Source organism: Mobula hypostoma, chromosome 10, assembly GCF_963921235.1.
Source record: "Mobula hypostoma chromosome 10, sMobHyp1.1, whole genome shotgun sequence".
In the NCBI taxonomy this organism is placed as follows: Eukaryota; Metazoa; Chordata; class Chondrichthyes; order Myliobatiformes; family Myliobatidae; genus Mobula; species Mobula hypostoma.
Window position 1 is genome coordinate 5,752,724 of NC_086106.1, and position 17,839 is coordinate 5,770,562.

Below are 17,839 nucleotides of genomic sequence, written 5' to 3' on the forward strand. Positions count from 1 at the left end.
TGGTGCAATCTTGCAATTATACTCTTGATATTTATTGCTTATTTATTTATTATTATTATTATTATTTATTTTTTTAACTTTCTTTTTATATTTGCAGTTTGTTCTCTTTTGGTTTTCTTCCCTGTTGGTGCGGAAATCTTTCATTGATTCTATTATGGTTATTGGATTTATAGAGTATGCCCGCAAGAAAATGAATCTTAGGGTTAAATATGGTGATATATATATGTTCGTTGATAATAGATTTAGACCATAAGATATAAGAGCAGAATTAGGCCATTTGGCCCATCGAGTCTGTTCATTCCATTTTTTTCCTCTCAGCCCCATTATCCCGCCTTCTCCCTGCATCCCTTCATGCCCTGACTAATCAAGAATCTATCAACCTCTGCCTTAAATATACATAAAGTCTTAGCCTCCACAGCCACCTGTAGCAATAAATTCCACAGATTCACCACAATCTGGCTGAAGAAATTTCTTTTCATCTCTGTTCTAAAAGGACACCCCTCTATGAGGCTGTGTTCTCTGGTCTTAGACTCCCTCATCGTAGGAAACATCCTCTCCACACCCACTCTGTCGAGGCCTTTCACCATTCGATAGGTTTCAATGAGGTCACCCCTCATACATCTGAATTTACTTTGAACTTTGAAGTTTTTAACATCCCACGGTGTGTGACAGAGTTTAATCCTCCTCACAAAATATCCCACCCTCCTGTGAACAACATCCCACTAGTCTAGCCATAAAATACCCCAAATACAGGGGATTATGCAGATGCTGGAAATCTCGAACAACTCTCACAAAATGCCGGAGGAACTCAGCAGGTCAGGCAGCATCTATCTCAGCAGGTCAGGAATAAGCAGTTGATATTTCGGACTGAGGTTGTAGAATCATACAGTCATTGAAAAGCACAGCACAGAAACAGGCCCTTTGGCCCATCTAGTCCATGCCGAACCATTTAAACTGCCCACTCCCATCGACCTGCACCGAGACCATAGCCGTCCCATCCATGTACCGATCCAAACTTCTCTTAGACGTTGAAATTGAGCTCACACACACCGCTTGTGCTGGCAGCTGGTTCCACACTCTCACTACCCTCTGAGTGAAGAAGTTCCCCTTCAACTTTTCACCTTTCAGCCTTAACCCATGACCTCTAGTTGTAGTCCCACCCAAGCTCAGTGGAAAAAGCCTGCTTGCACCTACCCTGTCTATACCCCTCATAATTTGCACATCTCTATCAAATCTCCCCTCAGCCTTCTGCATTTCAGGCAATAAAGTCCTATCCTATTCAATCTTTCCTTATAGCCATTCATCAGGTTTTGTGTCAAAATGCAGACTGTTTATCGTGGGTGTAAATGTGCTTTTACATAGTAGTTCACTGTTGGTTAAATGGAACAATTCTTCCATATACACAATATCCCATGCTTGATTATGCTGAATACATCTTTTGCCGATACAGTATTCTCTGTATTTTCACGAGCATAATTCTCTGGTCTATACAATATCCTAGTGTGTGTAACTGAGTATAATCCTCCACTCTCTTCATGTGAATAGACATAATCCTGTCTGTACAATTCCTAGCATGTATTAATAGAAATAGTTCCACTGCCCATATACAATCCTACTGTACGGTAGCAGATATATTAAGGATTAAAGATTAGCTTTATTTTTCACATGTACATTGAAATATCAAAACATACAGAGAAATGCGTCATTTGCATCATTCCAACACTGTCCAAGGATGCGCTGGGGACAGCTTGCAGGTGTTGCTGTGTTTCCCACGACTTACCAATCCTAACCGGTACACCTTTGGAACTTTTATTTTTTGAATTGTATTTGGCGACAAACTGCGGAGTAGGTCCTTCCGGTCCTTCGAGCCAAGCCACCCCAGCAACCCCCGACAAACTCGATTAACCCTGAAGTAACCACGGGGCAACTTACAATGAGACATTCACCTGGCCAATATGTCTTGGGGCTGTGGGAGGAAACCGGAGCAGCCGGGGGAAACCCAGGCATTCCACGGGAAGGACGTACAGCGCTTCTTACGGAACGGCACCAGAATTGAACTCTGAACTCCTATACGCCCCGAGATGTGATGGCGTCTCACTAACTGGTATGCTACCCTGGCACCAAATGTGGGAGGAAAACTGGGCCTGGAGGAAACACACGTGGGTCACATGGAAAATGTGCAAAGTCCTTACGGCCAGCAGCGGGTATAGAACCTGATTGCTGGCGCTGGACTACCCCTGTGTCCTACAGTTCCTACAAGATCCCTGTGCATTCGTAAGTATAGCTGTCCTGGCTCTACAATGTTCTAATCTGTGTTATCGGGTACCAACCTCTTGTCTACTCTGCTACTGCTGGTGATGATACGACCATTGTTGGCAGAATCTCAGATGGAGACGAGAGGGCGTACAGGAGTGAGATATACCAGCTCGTTGAGTGGTGTCACAGCAACAACCTTGAACTCACCATCAGTAAGACCTAAGAACCGATTGTGGACTTCAGAAAGGACATGATGAGGGAACACACACTGATCCTCATAGAGGGATCAGAGGTGGAGAGAGTGAGCAGCTTCAAATTTCTGGGTGTCAATACCTCTGAGGATCTGACCTGGACCCAACATATCAATGCAACTATAAAGACGGCAAGACAGCAACAATACTTCATGAGGAGTTTGAGGAGATCTGGTTAAAACACTCAGTTGTCTATACATGTACCGTGGAGAGCATTCTGGCTAGCTGCATCACCTTCTGGTATGGGATGGAATGGGTCGGGAGAGCCACTGCACAGGATCGAAGTCAGCTCCATAAAGTTGCAAAATTAGTTGGCTCCATCACAGGCACTAGCCTCCGTAGTATCCAGAACACCTTCAAAAAGCAGTGTCTCAAAAAGGCTGCGTCCAACTTTAAGAACCCCCACTACCCAGAACATGCCCTCTTCTCATGGTTATCATCACAGAGGAGGTACAGGAACCTGAAGGCACACACTCAATGATTCAGGAACAGCTTCTTCCCCTCTGCCTTCCAATTTCTGAATGGACATTGAACCCATAAACAGTACCTCACTACTTTTTCATTTCTAATTTTTTGCGCTTTGTATGTAATTTAACTATGTTTAAATTCATAGATTTTCTCTATTATCATGTATTACGTTGTACTGCTGCCACAAAGTTAACAAATTTCACAACATATGCCGGCGATATTAAACCTGATTCTGATTCTGGAATGAGGGAGTGACAGAAATATGGGATGCCCAAGTACATCTGTGTACTTACCCAAATTTCTCTTAGATATTAGGGATCTCCATCACCTGGACCTGCCCTCTTCTCATTGCTACCATCAGGAAGGAGGTACAGGAGCCTGAAGTCACACACACAACTCTATTTTTAGACCATAAGACCGTAGACATAGGAGCAGAATTAGGCCATCCGGCCCATCGAGTCTGCTCCACCATTCAATCACGGCTGATCCTTTTTTTTTCTCCTCCTCAACCCCAGTTCCTGACCTTTGATGTCATGTTCCAATCAAGAACCTATCAATCTCTGCCTTAAATACACCCAGTGACCTGGCCTCCAAAGCTGCATGTGGCAACAAATTCCACAAATTCACCACCCTCTGGCTAAAGAAATTTCTCCACATCTCTGTTTTAAATGGACGCCCCTCTATCCTGAGGCTGTGCCCTCTTGTCCTAGACTCTCCCACCATGAGAAATATCCTTTCCACTTCTACTCTGTCTAGGCCTTTCAACATTCGAAAGGTTTCAATGAGATCCCCCCCCCCCCGCCCTCCTCATCCTACTGAATTCCAGCGAGTACAGACCCAGAGCTATCAAATTTTCCTTGTATGACAATGCTTTCATTCCTGGAATCATCCTTGTAAACCTCCTCTGAACCCTGTCCAATGCCAGCACATCTTTTCTAAGCTGAGGGGCCCAAAACTGTTGACAATACTCAAGGTGAGGCCTCACCAGTGCCTTATAAAGCCTCAGCATCACATCCCTGCTCTTGTATTCTAGACCTCTTGAAATGAATGCTAACATTGCATTTGTCTTCCTCACCACCGACTCAAACTGCAAGTTAACACAAGATATGTATTGCGTTGTATTGCTGCCGCAAAGATAACAAACTTCACGACGTATGCCGGTGATATTAAACCAGATTCTGATTCTGATCGATCTCACCCTGCATCACTGCTTGTAATCTGTGTGTTGGTGTGATATTCCACAGAGAGTCACTGGGTTTAATTCTTCTACAACCGCACAAAACTGCATTTTTCAAGGTGTAATTGTCTTTTCTCTGTACAATCTCCTAGCATGTGTTAGCCTACAGTCAATAACACCCACTCTGTGTTACTGCTATCTGTGTGTTAGCCCACTGGCATGTAACGAGCTATAATCCTCCTGCCCACAGCCTGTTTGTAGCATATTCCTGAGCTGGACAACCTCGAATGAGGAGAGGAAACAGTCGATGTTTCAAAGGGTTCATCCCAACATGATGAAAGCTCACAGGCCGATATGTAACTTGTTGTATTGGTTCTAATTTTCCAGTCAATGCAATACGTCCTTTAATGAGTGTTTTTCCCATTAAAATTCTGTACATACTTTTTATGTGTGTGTGTGTGTGTGTGTGTGTGTTTGCTGTTGTGTGCTGGGGCAGCAGGCTGAGGGTGGCAGACACCAACAGAATCAACAAACTCATTCATAAGGCCAGTGATGTTGTGGGGATGGAACTGGACTCTCTCACGGTGGTGTCTGAAAAGAGGATGCTGTCTAAGTTGCATGCCATCTTGGACAATATCTCCCATCCACTACATAATGTACTGGGTGGGCACAGGAGTACATTCAGCCAGAGACTCATTCCACCGAGATGCAACACAGAGCGTCATAGGAAGTCATTCCTGCCTGTGGCCATCAAACTTTACAACTCCTCCCTTGGAGGGTCAGACACCCTGAGCCAATAGGCTGGTCCTGGACTTATTTCATAATTTACTGGCATAATTTACATATTACTATTTAACTATTTATGGTTCTATTTTTATTTATTATTTATGGTGCAACTGTAACGAAAACCAATTTCCCCCGGGATCAATAAAGTATGACTATGACTATGTTTATGTTATAGTCCTTAGTGTTACTGAACCTCCCATCTATTCAAACAACCCCACATCAACCCACGTGTTACTGAACCTGTAATCTATACCAACACCCCCCACCCCATCCCATGTGTTACAGTGTATAAAGCGTTGAATACATAATCCCACATTGTGTTATTGAATTTAATCCCCCTGAGCCATCCCCTCTGTTACCCTCGGTACCACAGTTTGTCACAGAATATAGAATGTAGAAAGATACAGCAGAGGAACAAATATTGTACCGAACCACCTAAAGAGCAAATCAGAAACACCCAAACACCAATCCCTCCTCCCTACACCATGTTCATATCCCTCCATCTTCCTCACATCCATGCGATCCAAATGTCTCTTAAATCCCTCTGTACGGGGTCTTTCCTTTTTGATAAATTTAAAATGGCTTCTTTTCTTACGTTACACTGGGTGTGCTGGCTGATGATTGATGTTTGGGATTGATTCGGGTGGCGACCGACACTGTGGGGAGTGTTCAGGCAGGTGCTGGGTGGGATTTCCCCTAGACATATACGAGCCAATATAACTGAACGTTACACCTCTAATGTATCTGCCTCTCCCACCATACCAAGCAGCACAATCCAGACCTCCACCACTCTCTGAGTAAAAAAAAACTTACCCTACACATCCCCTTTGAACCTACCCCCTCTCACCTTCAATGCACGCCCTCTGGTGTTAGACATTTCAACCCCGGGAAAGAGATACTCACTGTCCACGCTATCTCTGCCTCTTGTAATTTTGTAAACCTCTATCAGATCTCCCCTCAGCCTCCAATGCTCCAGAGAAAACAACCAGGCTCTCGATGTACGTACCTTATGCCCTCTAGACCTGGCAGCATCCTGGTAAACCTCTTCTGCTCCCTCTCCAAAGCCTCAACATCCTTCCTGCAGTGGGCTGACCAGATCTGTACACAATACTCCAGATGTGGCCGAGCAGGAGCTTTATAAAGTCACAACCTTACCTCCTCAACTAATAAAAGCAAGCATTCCATAAGCCTTCTTATCCACTTTATTGACCTGTGTAGCTATGTAGCTATATTTCAAGGGGCTATGAACTGTCATGAAAATCGATTTTTCCTTCTGGCAACAAAAAAAATTCCTCCTTCATCCCCTCTTCTTCTATTCCCCACTCTCCTCTCCTATCAGATTCCTCCCTCTCCAGCCCTTTACGTTTCCCTCCTATCTGGCTTCACCTCTCACCTTCCAGCTATCCTCCTTCCCCTCCCCTCACCGTTTTATTCTGGCATCTTCCCCCTTCCTCCTCGGTCCTGAAGAAGGGTCTCAGCGGGAAATGTTGACTATTTCTTCACTTCCATAGATGCTGCCTGACCTGCTGAGTTCCTCCAGCATTTTGCGTGTGTTGTTTTGGACTTCCAGCATCTGCAGAATTTCTCGTGTTTAAAGATTGTCTAATATTGTTTGTTTATTTATTGAGATACAACCAGAATAGGCCCTAGCAATCCCCCGATTTAATCCTAGCCTAGTCAGAGTACCCGGAGGAAACCCACGCGGTCACGAGGAGAACGTACGAACTCCTTACAGGCAGCGGCGGGAATTGAACCCGGGTTGCCTACATTGTAAAGCGTTGTGCTAACCACTGCGCTACCATACCACCCCAATTTGCCTCATGTTACCTTCTTGTCTGCACAATAAAGAGCCGAAATAATTTTACAGAGAAATGCTCAATATTCTGTGTTGTTGGATATACCCTTTTATGTCTATACAATATTAGACCATAAGATGTAGAGCAGAATTAGGCCATTCAGCCAATTACATCTGCTCTGCCCTTTCCCGTGGTAGGGGAGTCTATAGTACAGTATATAGTACAGTCATACTTTATTGATACGGGGGGAAATTGGTTTTCGCTACAGTTGCACCATAAATAATAAATAGTAATAGCACTATAAATATTTAAATAGTAATGTGTAAATTATGCCAGTCTATTGGCTCAGGGTGTCTGACCCTCCAAGGGAGGAGTTGTAAAGTTTGATGGCCACAGGCAGGAATGACTTCCTATAACACTCTGTGCTGCATCTCGGTGGAATGAGTCTCTGTCTGAATGTACTCCTGTGCCCAACCAGTACATTATGTAGTGGATGGGAGACATTGACCAAGATGGCATGCAACTTGGACAGCATCCTCTTTTCAGACACCACCATCAGAGAGTCCAGTTCCATCCCCACAACATCACTGGCCTTACGAATGAGTTTGTTGATTCTGTTGGTGTCTGCTACCCTCAGCCTGCTGCCCCAGCACACAACAGCAAACATGATCGCACTGGCCACCACAGACTCGTAGAACATCCTCAGCATTGTCCGGCAGATGTTAAGGGACCTCAGTCTCCTCAGGAAATAGAGACCGCTCTGACCCTTCTTGTAGACAACCGCACTGTTCTTTGACCAGTCCAGTTTATTGTCAATTCGTATCCCCAGGTAATTGTAATCCTCCACCATGTCCACATTGACCCCCTGGATGGAAACAGGGGTCACTGGTACCTTAGCTCTCCTCAGGTCTACCACCAGCTCCTTAGTCTTTTTCACATTAAGCTGCAGATAATTCTGCTCACACCGTGTGACAAAGTTTCCTACCGTAGCCCTGTACTCAGCCTCATCTCCCTTGCTGATGCATCCAACTATGGCAGAGTCATCCGAAAACTTCTGAAGATGACAAGACTCCGTGCAGTAGTTGAAGTCCGAGGTGTAAATGGTGAAGAGAAAGGGAGACAAGACAGAGGGCAAGAGGGCACAACTTCAGGATTGAAGGACATCCATTTAGAACAGAGATGCGGAGAAATTACTTTCGTCAGAGGGTGGTAAATCTGTGGAATTTGTTGCCACGAGCAGCTGTGGAGGCAAAGTCATTGGGTGCATTTAAGGCAGAGATAGATAGGTTCTTGATTAGCCAGAGCATCAAAGGGTATGGAGAGAAGGCAGGGGAGTGGGGATGACTGGAAGAATTGGATCAGCCCATGATTGAATGGCAGAGCAGACTCGATGGGCCGAATAGCCTACTTCTGCTCCTATATCTTAGGGTCTTATGGTCTTATGGTCTTTTATCATGGCTGATCTACTATCTCTCTCAACCCCATTGTCACCATCAGGAAGGAGGTACAGGAGCCTGAAGGCACGCACTCAGTGTTTCAGGAACAGCTTCTTCCCCTCTGCCAGAAGATAAGCACTACCCCTAAACACTACCTCAGATTTTTCCTCCTTTTTTCCCCTCTCTTTTTGTTCTACTCATTTAATTTGTACAGATAATCAAATCAGATAGTGAGATCGTGTACGTGGGTTCAATGTCCGTTCGGAAATCTGATGGCGGGGAGAAGAAGCTATTCCAAACACATTGAGTGTGAGCTTTCAGGCTCCATACTGGTAGCAATTGAGCCTGCTATCTAGTGAAAATTGCAAGTACCACTGCAGTCTTTAAGAAGTCTGAGATGGCACGATATCATATGGTTGGCACGGTAACATCACAGTTAGTGTAATTCTTTTACACCCACCTGTGACCCAAGTTCAATTCCGTCACTGTCTGTAAGGAGTTTTTATGTTTGTATGGACGCATGGGTTTCCTCTGGGTGCTCCAGTTTCCTCCCACATTCAAAGATAGATGGGTTTGTAGTTTAATTATAAATGCCAAAGTACTGTGCAAAAGTCTTGGGCACTTATAGATAGCTAGGATGTCTAAGGCTTTAGAGGAAAGCCCTTAACTCCGAGTGGAGTGATCAGGACGCCGTCATGACGGCGTTTTTTTAGCAGGCTTTCTTATTTTTATGAAGCCGAGTTGCTAGCTCGACGCTCAACCCAGCACGGATGGAAAGCGTGCAAGGGAGCCGACTGGATTCGAACTCGGGAGCCTTTGCTCCAAAGTCTGGCACTGATGCCATTATGCCGCCAGCCGGCTAAGGCTTTAGCGCAGTACTGTATTTCTCAATGTGAAGCAGAGAGCGAGTTTGTAAATCTGGCGGGAGCAAAGGCCGTTGGGAATGGTGAGGGTGGAACACCATAGGGATGGGACAGGTGGCAGAGAAAAAGTGCCAAGGTGGCGGGGGGGGGTCGCACAGATGCAGACACCCCCAGCCCTGATACACCAGGGAAGGTCATTTGATTCTAAGCAACTGGTTTATTGATCATTACAGAATGTCTCTCTGGTGCTTCCCCTCTCCCTCCCCTTTTCCCAACCATGATTCCCCTCTTCCTGCCCCCTTCCCACTCTCAGTCCACAATAGAGACTCAGATCAGAATCAGGTTTATCATCACTCACACAATGTGATGAAATTTGTTTTTTTTGCAGCAGCAATACAATGCAATACATAAAATGACTACAGTACTGTAATACTTATTGTAATTTATCATTTTTATTATTATGTATTACAACGTACTGCTGCTGCAAATCAACAAAATTCATGACAGGTGCACACCGTGGATGTTAACTGATAGTGATTCTGAAATATCCGAAGATGACCTGAGAGGCAATGGCATGAGGGGTGTGTATGGGACGAGCTGCCGGGGGAAGTGATTGAAGCAGGTACGATGACGACATACAAGAGACACTTGGACAGAGACACGGATGGGAGAATTTCAGAGGGACATTGGAATTGGACTTGGTTTATTATTGTCACATGTACTGAGTTACAGTGAAAAACTTGTCTTTTGTAATGTCCAAACAGATCAGTGCACTGAGATAGAACAAGGGAAAACAATAACAACGCAGAATAAAGTGTTAACAGCTACAGAGAAAGTGCAATGCAGGTAGATGGGAAGATGCAAGATCATAACGAAGTAGATTAAGGAGGTCAAGAATCCAATTTATCATTCCAGGGGACTGCACTCAGTGCTCACTTTGTAAGTTACACCTGTACACTTGCTCGTTAATGCAAATATTTAATCAGCCAATCATGTGACAGCGACTCATTATATAAAAGTATGCAGACATGGTCAAGGGGTCCAGGTTATGATCAAAGCAAACACCACGATGGGGAAGAAATGTGATCTAAGTGACTTTGACCGTGAATGACTGTTGGTGCCAGATGGGGTGGTTTGAGTATCTCAGAAACTGCTGATCTCCTGGGATTTTCACACACAACACTCTCTAGAGTTTACAGAGAATGGTGCAAAAAGCAAAAAAAAACATCCAGCGAGCAGCAGTTCTGTGGGCAAAAACTCCTTGTTGATGAGAGAGGTCAGAGGAGAATGGCCAGACTGGTTCAAGCTGACAGGAAGGTCACAGTAACTCAAATAACCACGTGTTACAACAGTGGTGTTGAGAAGAACATCTCTGAACACACAACACATCAAACATAAAGTGGATGGTCTACAGCAACAGAAGACCACGAATGTACACTCAGTGTCCACTTGATTAGGTGCAGGAGGAGTAGCCACTGAGTGTATTTAATAGTCGTATAAAAGTAGAGAAGAAGCTGTCCTTGGGCCTGGTCATCCATGTTGTTTGTATCTTCTGCCCGATGGGGGAGGTGAGAAGAGAGAATGTCTTGGGGTGGGTGGGGTCTTTGATCGTGCTGGCTGCTTTACTGAGGTAGTGAGGTTGTAGACAGAGTCCATGGAGGGGGAGGGTTGCGGGTTTCCGAGACGCTTGTGATCTCATGCAAAGCAGTTGCTGTAACAGACCATCGTGCATCCAGACAGGATGCTTTTTACGGTGCATCGGTAAAAATTGGCGAGGGTTGGTGGGGACACACCGGATTCCATTCGCCTCCTGCAGAAGCAGTGGTGCTGACGAGCTTCCTTGGCTGTGGCATCAACGAGATTGGAGCAGGACAGGCTATAGGTGATGTGGACTCCTAGGAACTTGAGGTTCTCAACCTCTCAACATCAACAAATTCTTGCAAGTAGGACCAGCTTAGGTGGATATCTTGGTTGACATAGACCATTTCGGCAAAAGGGTCTGTTTCCAAGATGGAAAACTCAGTGAGCCTAACATCCCATTCTATGTTAATGGATATAACCTTTCTGTTCAGACAGTGTCCACTGGTTTACTAGATGTAACGTTAAAGCCAATGAAGTGCCTATAGTTTATGAGTCATTGTAAATTCTTTTGCCAACACTGACCATTGGACTGTTACCTATTGTATAAAATGAAAGACATGCCCTACGAAGAGTGTTGGATGGCTCTGGGCCTCTACTCACTGAAATTCAGTAGAATGGTGAAGGGCCTTGTAGAGTGGATGAGGAGAGGATGTTTCCAACAGTGGGAGAGTCTACAACCCGAGGACACAGCCTCAGAATTGAGGGGCGTCCTTTTAGAACGCAGATGAGGAGGAATTTCTTTAGTGAGAGGGTGGTGAATCTGAGGAATTCTTTGCCACAGGCGGCTGTGGAGGCCAAGTCATTGGGTATACTTAAGGCAGAGGTTGATAGGTTCTTGATTAGTCAGGGTAAGGGATACGGAGAGAAGGCAGGAGATTGGGGAGGAGAGGGAAAATGGATCAACCATGATGAAATGGCAGAGCAGACTCAATGAACCAAATAGCCTTATTCTGCTCCTATATCTTATGGTCTTATGGTCTAAATCTTGGAAAATTATCACCTGATTCTCAGAATGTGCTGGGATACATTGCAGTCTCCCTTGTGCGCTCGGTCTGGCCACGAAGATGCGTTGGGCTCTCACTGAGAAGGCTCCATGTTTGTTCAAAGGATCTTGAGTATATGTTTCCAGAGCTGTCTCGCACGCTTTCGCCTTGATTTGACATGCCAGACGTTCGGCAAGCTTTATGCATTCCAATTGGGAGCTGTTTTCCCTTTGTCTCTTTCCATTGCAGCTGTGTAAATATTGTCATGGTTCGTGTCTCATTCTGGCAGGACGCAGTGCTTCTCATTTCCAAATATGTTCCTCAGCCAATCCGTGGCTCAGAGCCACTGGCTCTGGGGCATCTGCACCCATGTGTCTTCAATTTCCAAACCCCAGCCCCAGAAGCCGTGCCACGTAGCAGCCCCCTTCATCTCCCACCTCCTGCAGTAAATGTGCCCAACTTTTCGTCCAGGCTTCCACGTGAGATGCCGGAGAGTTTCACCAAGAGAGACTCAGTTCCCCTTCAGCAGGGGTCACCCGGACCCCTGCTCAATAGTGCTCCCGAGTCCCGGTCCCTCAGTCTGTGTGCGAGGGCAATCAGCACCAGTCCTCCAAGACAGGGCTTCCCAACCATTGTTATACCACAGACCGATGCCATGGAGCAAAGGACCTGTGCACCCCGGGTTGGCAACTTCTGCTCGAAGACGGTTGCAGGCAACCCAAACAAAAGTGTCTTTTGTGTGGCCTGAGGTTGCTAACACAAATGACACATTTTGCTATATGTATGTATGTACGTGTGATAAATAAATTAACCTAAATCTAAATAAATGAATATTTATTTATTGAGATACGGCGCGGAATAGGCCCCTCCAGGCCTTCGAGCTGTGCCACAAGGCAATCCCCCAATTTAATCCTAGCCTATTCACAAAGACAATTTACAATGACCGATTAACCAACAAAGGGTACGTCCCTGGATAGTGGGAGGAAACCGGATCACCAGGAGGAAACCCACATGGTCACAGGGAGAAACTCAAACTCCTTGCAGGCAGTGGTGGGAATTCAACCCAGGTTGCTTGCACTGTAAATCATTGTGCTAACCACTATGCGACGCCGCCGCCCAACTATACTGCAAACTTGCAGAGCATAGGGTCAAATAACTGCCTAAGCTGTGTGTTGAATAGTCCTGGGAGTGTGTGCTGGGACAATATGCAGGGAGCTTCACTCTGTATCTAACCTGTGCAGTCCCTGTCCTGGGAGTGAGTGATGGGACAGTGTAGAGGGAGATTCACTCTGTATCTAACCCGTGTTGTCCCTGTCCTGGGAGTGTGTGATGGGAATATTCATAGTGTAAAGGTAAAGAGGGTTCTGAAATACTCACAAGGACGGGCGGGCTTGAATTGTCAGGAGAGGCTGGACAGACTGCATCTACTTCGCTGAGGTTTGTAACACTGTGAAGTGTAGGTAAGGTGGATGGTCATAGCTCTTTTCACACAGTAGGGGAGCACAGGTTTCAGGGGAGAGAAGAATGATTTAAAGGGACCTGAGGGGCAAATTTTTCACACAGAGTGTTCAAAGTTCGAAGTAAATTTTATTAATGAAGTACACGTATGTTACCACATACAACCCTGAGACTGATTTTCCTGTGGGCCTACTCAGAAAATCTATAGAATAGTATCTATAACAGGATCACTGAAAGATTAACCAGGTTTTGCAGAAGTCAACAAATTACAAATGCAAATATAAATAAATAGCAATAAATAACAAGAACATGAGATAACGAGTCCTTAAAGTAAGATCATTGGGTGTAGGAATATTTCAATGATGGTTCAAGGTGAGTGTACTTATCTTCTTTGGTTCAAGAGCCTGATGGTTGAGGGGTAGTAACTGTTGTTGAATCTGGTAGTGTGAGTCCTGAGACTCCTGTACCTTCTTCCTGATGGTAGCAGCGAGAAGAGAGCATGGCCTGGATGGTGGGGGTCCCTGATGATGGATGCTGCTTTTCTGTGATATTGTGTCATGTAGATGTGCTCAGTGGTTGGACAATGAAAAAACTGCTTCAGAAAGTGGTAGAGACAGTTAGAATTATGATGAAAAAAAAAGACATTTGGACAGGGGCATGAATAGGAAAGATTTAAAGCAAGGTTTCCCAAATTTTTATACCTTGGACCTAGGGTCTGTGGAGCTTAGGTTGGGAATCCTTGATTTAGAGCAGGGGTTCCCATTCATTTTTATACCTTGGGCCAATACCATTAACCAAGGGATCCTTGGACCCCAGGTTGGGAACCCCTGATGTAGAGTGAGAAGGGCCAAATGTGGGCAGATCATACTAGCCTTGATAGGTACCTGGTCAGGATGGACCAGTTGGGCCGAAGGGCCTGTTTCTGGGCTGTATTATTCTGTGAGTCTGACATCTCACTATACGTCGTTACATACACCCGGACCAAAAATGATCAAAGGGGTAGTAGGATTACAACATTCTTTTACCTAGTCATGTTAGCCACTGTGCATGAGGGGCAGCTTACCGTGAGGGAGCAGCAAAACCGACCCGCTGGGGTGAAAATGGGAACGCTCAAAAGTCCGTGCAGAAAGAGAGAGCCTGCTGCACGCGGGAGGCCCAATCGATACACTGCGCACCTACCACCTTCTCACAGTCGATTTAATAAGGTTCATATGGGTATAAAACATGTCACAATCCATTGCCAAAGCCAGGCAGATGTCACCAACTCAGGTAAGCAACTTGGACATGTTGGGCTGAAGGAGCTGCTTTTGTGCTTTATAAATCTGTGACTCTACAATAATCAGATCCAACCTAAAGAAGGAACTCTCCTGACATGCATGACTTTGAGGGTTAAGAAAAATGAGCAACTGGTAAAGACTGTGGAAAGAATCTAGATCTTTTTTTCTCCCCCCCTCTCTTTCCAGCCTGCAGGCCCTACGGAAGGAGAAGTCTCGCAATGCCGCCCGATTCCGACGAGGCAAAGAGAACTTCGAGTTTTACGAGTTGGCGAAGATGCTCCCGTTACCGGGTGCCATCACGAGCCAGCTCGACAAGGCTTCCATCATCCGGCTGACCATCAGCTACCTCCGCATGAGGGACTTCGCCAACCTGGGGGATCCTCCTTGGAACCTTCGGATTGAGGGGCCCCCGCCAAACATCTCTGTAAAAGGTAAGGTGAGACAACTTTGCGGAGAGCAGGTCTGTGTCGGACCCCCGTGTGGGCGGTCATGGCCTTTCCATGATCATGATTCTCCTTGACTGTATTGGACAGTCCAAAAAGCAGGAGTCAGTCCCTTGAGGATATCGCGTCATTTGATAAGATCGTGGGCGATGCCACCGTTGGTCTGAACTCAACCTCTCTGCCCAATCCACAAATCCTTTGAATTTCCTGTTGTCCTAATTCCTGTCTGTTTCAGATGCAAACCAAAGCCCGATTCTGGAATATGAATGGGATTGGGCAAGGGTTTCAACCTGAGGCATTTTCCTTCGCAGATGCTACCCGACCTGCTGAGTTCCTTCAGCATCAGGCCTATTGACCTGTCTATGTTAGTCTTGACTGTATGTATATCAGGACACTGTGGTCTGGAATTCCAGAAATTTATCGCAGAGAAGAAATTCCTTGATACTTGTTTAGCTATCTCCATGGTGTCCCTTTTTATTTGTAAAAACCTTGCGGATGGACTTCACCGGCGGGGGGGGGGGGGGAGATTGAAAATGAAGAGAAAGTTATGTTGGTTGAAGAATAGACAGTCAATAAGAATTATGAACTAGATGGGGTTCAGGTGAATGTGAAAGGTCACAGAGAGGGCAAATGCAAACAGACCATTTTCTTCTGGGGGTTGGGTGAGACTAGAACTAGAGGTCATGGGTTACGGGTGAAGGGCGAGAAGTTTAAGGGGAACATGAGGGGGAATTTCTGCACTCAGATGGTGGACCAAGCTGCCAGCAGACGTGGTGAATGTGGGTTTGATTTCAACAATTAAGGGAAGTTTGGATAAGTTAATGAACGGGAGGAGGGTATGGTCGGGGCAGACTAATAGTACAGCATAGACTCGATGGGCTGAAGGTCCTGTTTTGTGCTGTAGTTCTCTGTTACTCTGTGACTCCAGCTTACTAGTATGGTTGCCTTGCACACAAGGAATGGTCAGGCGTGGTCTGACAAGCTGTATTGGTTTAATTGTACTGTATCCAGTCAGTGGTCGCGTAATGTGTCCCCAGTTCGCAAGTATGAAACTTTAAAAACTCATATCTTCAAAGAACTGCTTCCCAGGCCTGTCTCTAATTGTCACGGATCCTGAAATCGGAGCAAAACTTGCTCGAAGCACTCAGCAGATCCGGTGGCATCTGTGGAGGGAGAATACAGGTCAAGGATCCTTATTCAGCATGTGTCTTTAAGCTGCAGTGATGGCGGAGAAGGAATGAATTGGATAAAGGAAACACAAAATACAGGAGGAACTCAACAGGTCAGGCAGCGTCTATGGAGAGGAATAAAATCCGGACAAAGGGTTTCAGCCTGAAACGTCGACTACTTATTCCCCTCCGTAGATGCTGCCTGACCTGCCGAGCTCCTTCCAGCATCTTGTGTGTGTTGATCAGGATTTCCGATATCTACGGAATCTCTTGTAATTAGGATAAAGGAAAATCTCCGTAAGGGCCAGAACAGGGTCGCCATAGGGACAAGCTGTTCATTGACCATCCAGTTGGCAATCGGGGTAATTGGTTCATTATCTTCGCCTATATCAAAGTACAGTGGGAAAAAAAGACTTCTGCTTGCATTCCGTCTGGACAGATCACTCGCGACACAGGAGGAACTCAGCAGGTCAGGCAGCATCCATGGAAACCCTAAACAGTCAAAGTTTCGGGCCGAGACACTTCACCAGGACTGAGAAGGGAAGGGAAAGACGCTAAAGTAAAAAGGTGGGGGGGGGGCAGGGGAATGAGGCGAGCTAGAAGGTGACAGGTGAAGCCAGGTGTAAAGGGCTGGAGAGGGAGGAATCTGAAAGGAGAGGAGAGTGGACCATAGGAGAGAGGGAAAGAAGGGGGGGATCCAGGGGGAGGTGATAGGCAGGTGAGAAGAGGTAAACGGTCGGAGTGGGGAAAAGAAGAAGACAATAAACAATAGACAATAGGTGCAGGAGTGGGCCATTCAGCCCTTCGAGCCAGCACCGCCATTCACTGTGATCATGGCTGATCATCCACTATCAGTATCCAGTTCCTGCCTTATCCCCATAACCTTTGATTCCACTATCTTTAAGAGCTCTATCCATCTCTTTCTTGAAAGCATCCGGAGACTTGGCCTCTACAGCCTTCTGGGGCAGAGCATTCCATATATCCACCACTCTCTGGGTGAAAAAGTTTTTCCTTAACTCCATTCTAAATAGCCTACCCCTTATTCTTAAACTGTGGCCTCTGGTTCTGGACTCAGCCATCAGCAGGAACATACTTCCTGCCTCCAGCATGTCCAATCCCCTAATAATCTTATGTATTTCAATAAGATCCCCTCTCAGCCTTCTAAAGAGAGGAGGAGGAGGGGAGTAATATCTGGACTGGACTATATTGCGAATTCTCTGCATTTTTGTTTAGCAATCTCAGGCAGAGCTGTTGCTGTTTTACATCCTGGACAGAACTCCTTCCATGGAGTATCTGTAAATATTGATAATGGTCATTGATAACGTCTTCCAGGATAACTGATGAAATAGTTAATGATGAGAGTTAGAGAGGAAGCACACGAAGGTGACGGGGCCAGTTGGAAACGGGGTGAATTTATCTGACACCTGTCAACTGTACAGACCTTGAAATGTTCCAAAAAGAAAATTCGAGCACCATTTTAAAAATCTCCTGGAATGTTTGTCTCTTGGTTCCGTCCTGAGGGTAAACTGTTCTTAATGTTTTGCCGGAGTTGCTTAGTCATTCAGCTGTGTTGCTTCTGATCTCTGTACAAGAGGCAGCTCATAAAATCTGTGATTTATTGCTGGTTTCACTCCAGAGACATTAAGATGGAGAGTTACTCTGATTGAATTGTAACTGATTGCTTTTCACTTGTCTGGTATTCCACCAGCTATCAACTCCTCTACTTCACTCCCATTGCAAAAATGCAAGGAGAAACCCTTCACCAAACTGAACCTCTGTTCAATTCCAAGGCAAGCTGAGGGAGGTTCCTTCGAGTACCCACTTTCCGAGTACAT

General features: G+C 45.6%; 1 protein-coding gene across 6 annotated transcripts in view; it reads left to right on the forward strand.

The window, feature by feature from the left end:
- The window catches only part of LOC134352622 (neuronal PAS domain-containing protein 3-like), a 751,612-nt gene that overhangs the window by 270,218 nt on the left and 463,555 nt on the right, over positions 1-17,839 (forward strand). For all 6 annotated transcript variants that reach the window (XM_063059934.1, XM_063059933.1, XM_063059937.1 and 3 more), the window contains one exon: positions 14,579-14,823. In XM_063059934.1, the coding sequence (XP_062916004.1) occupies positions 14,579-14,823 (245 nt within the window). The remainder of the gene's footprint in view (positions 1-14,578; positions 14,824-17,839) is intronic.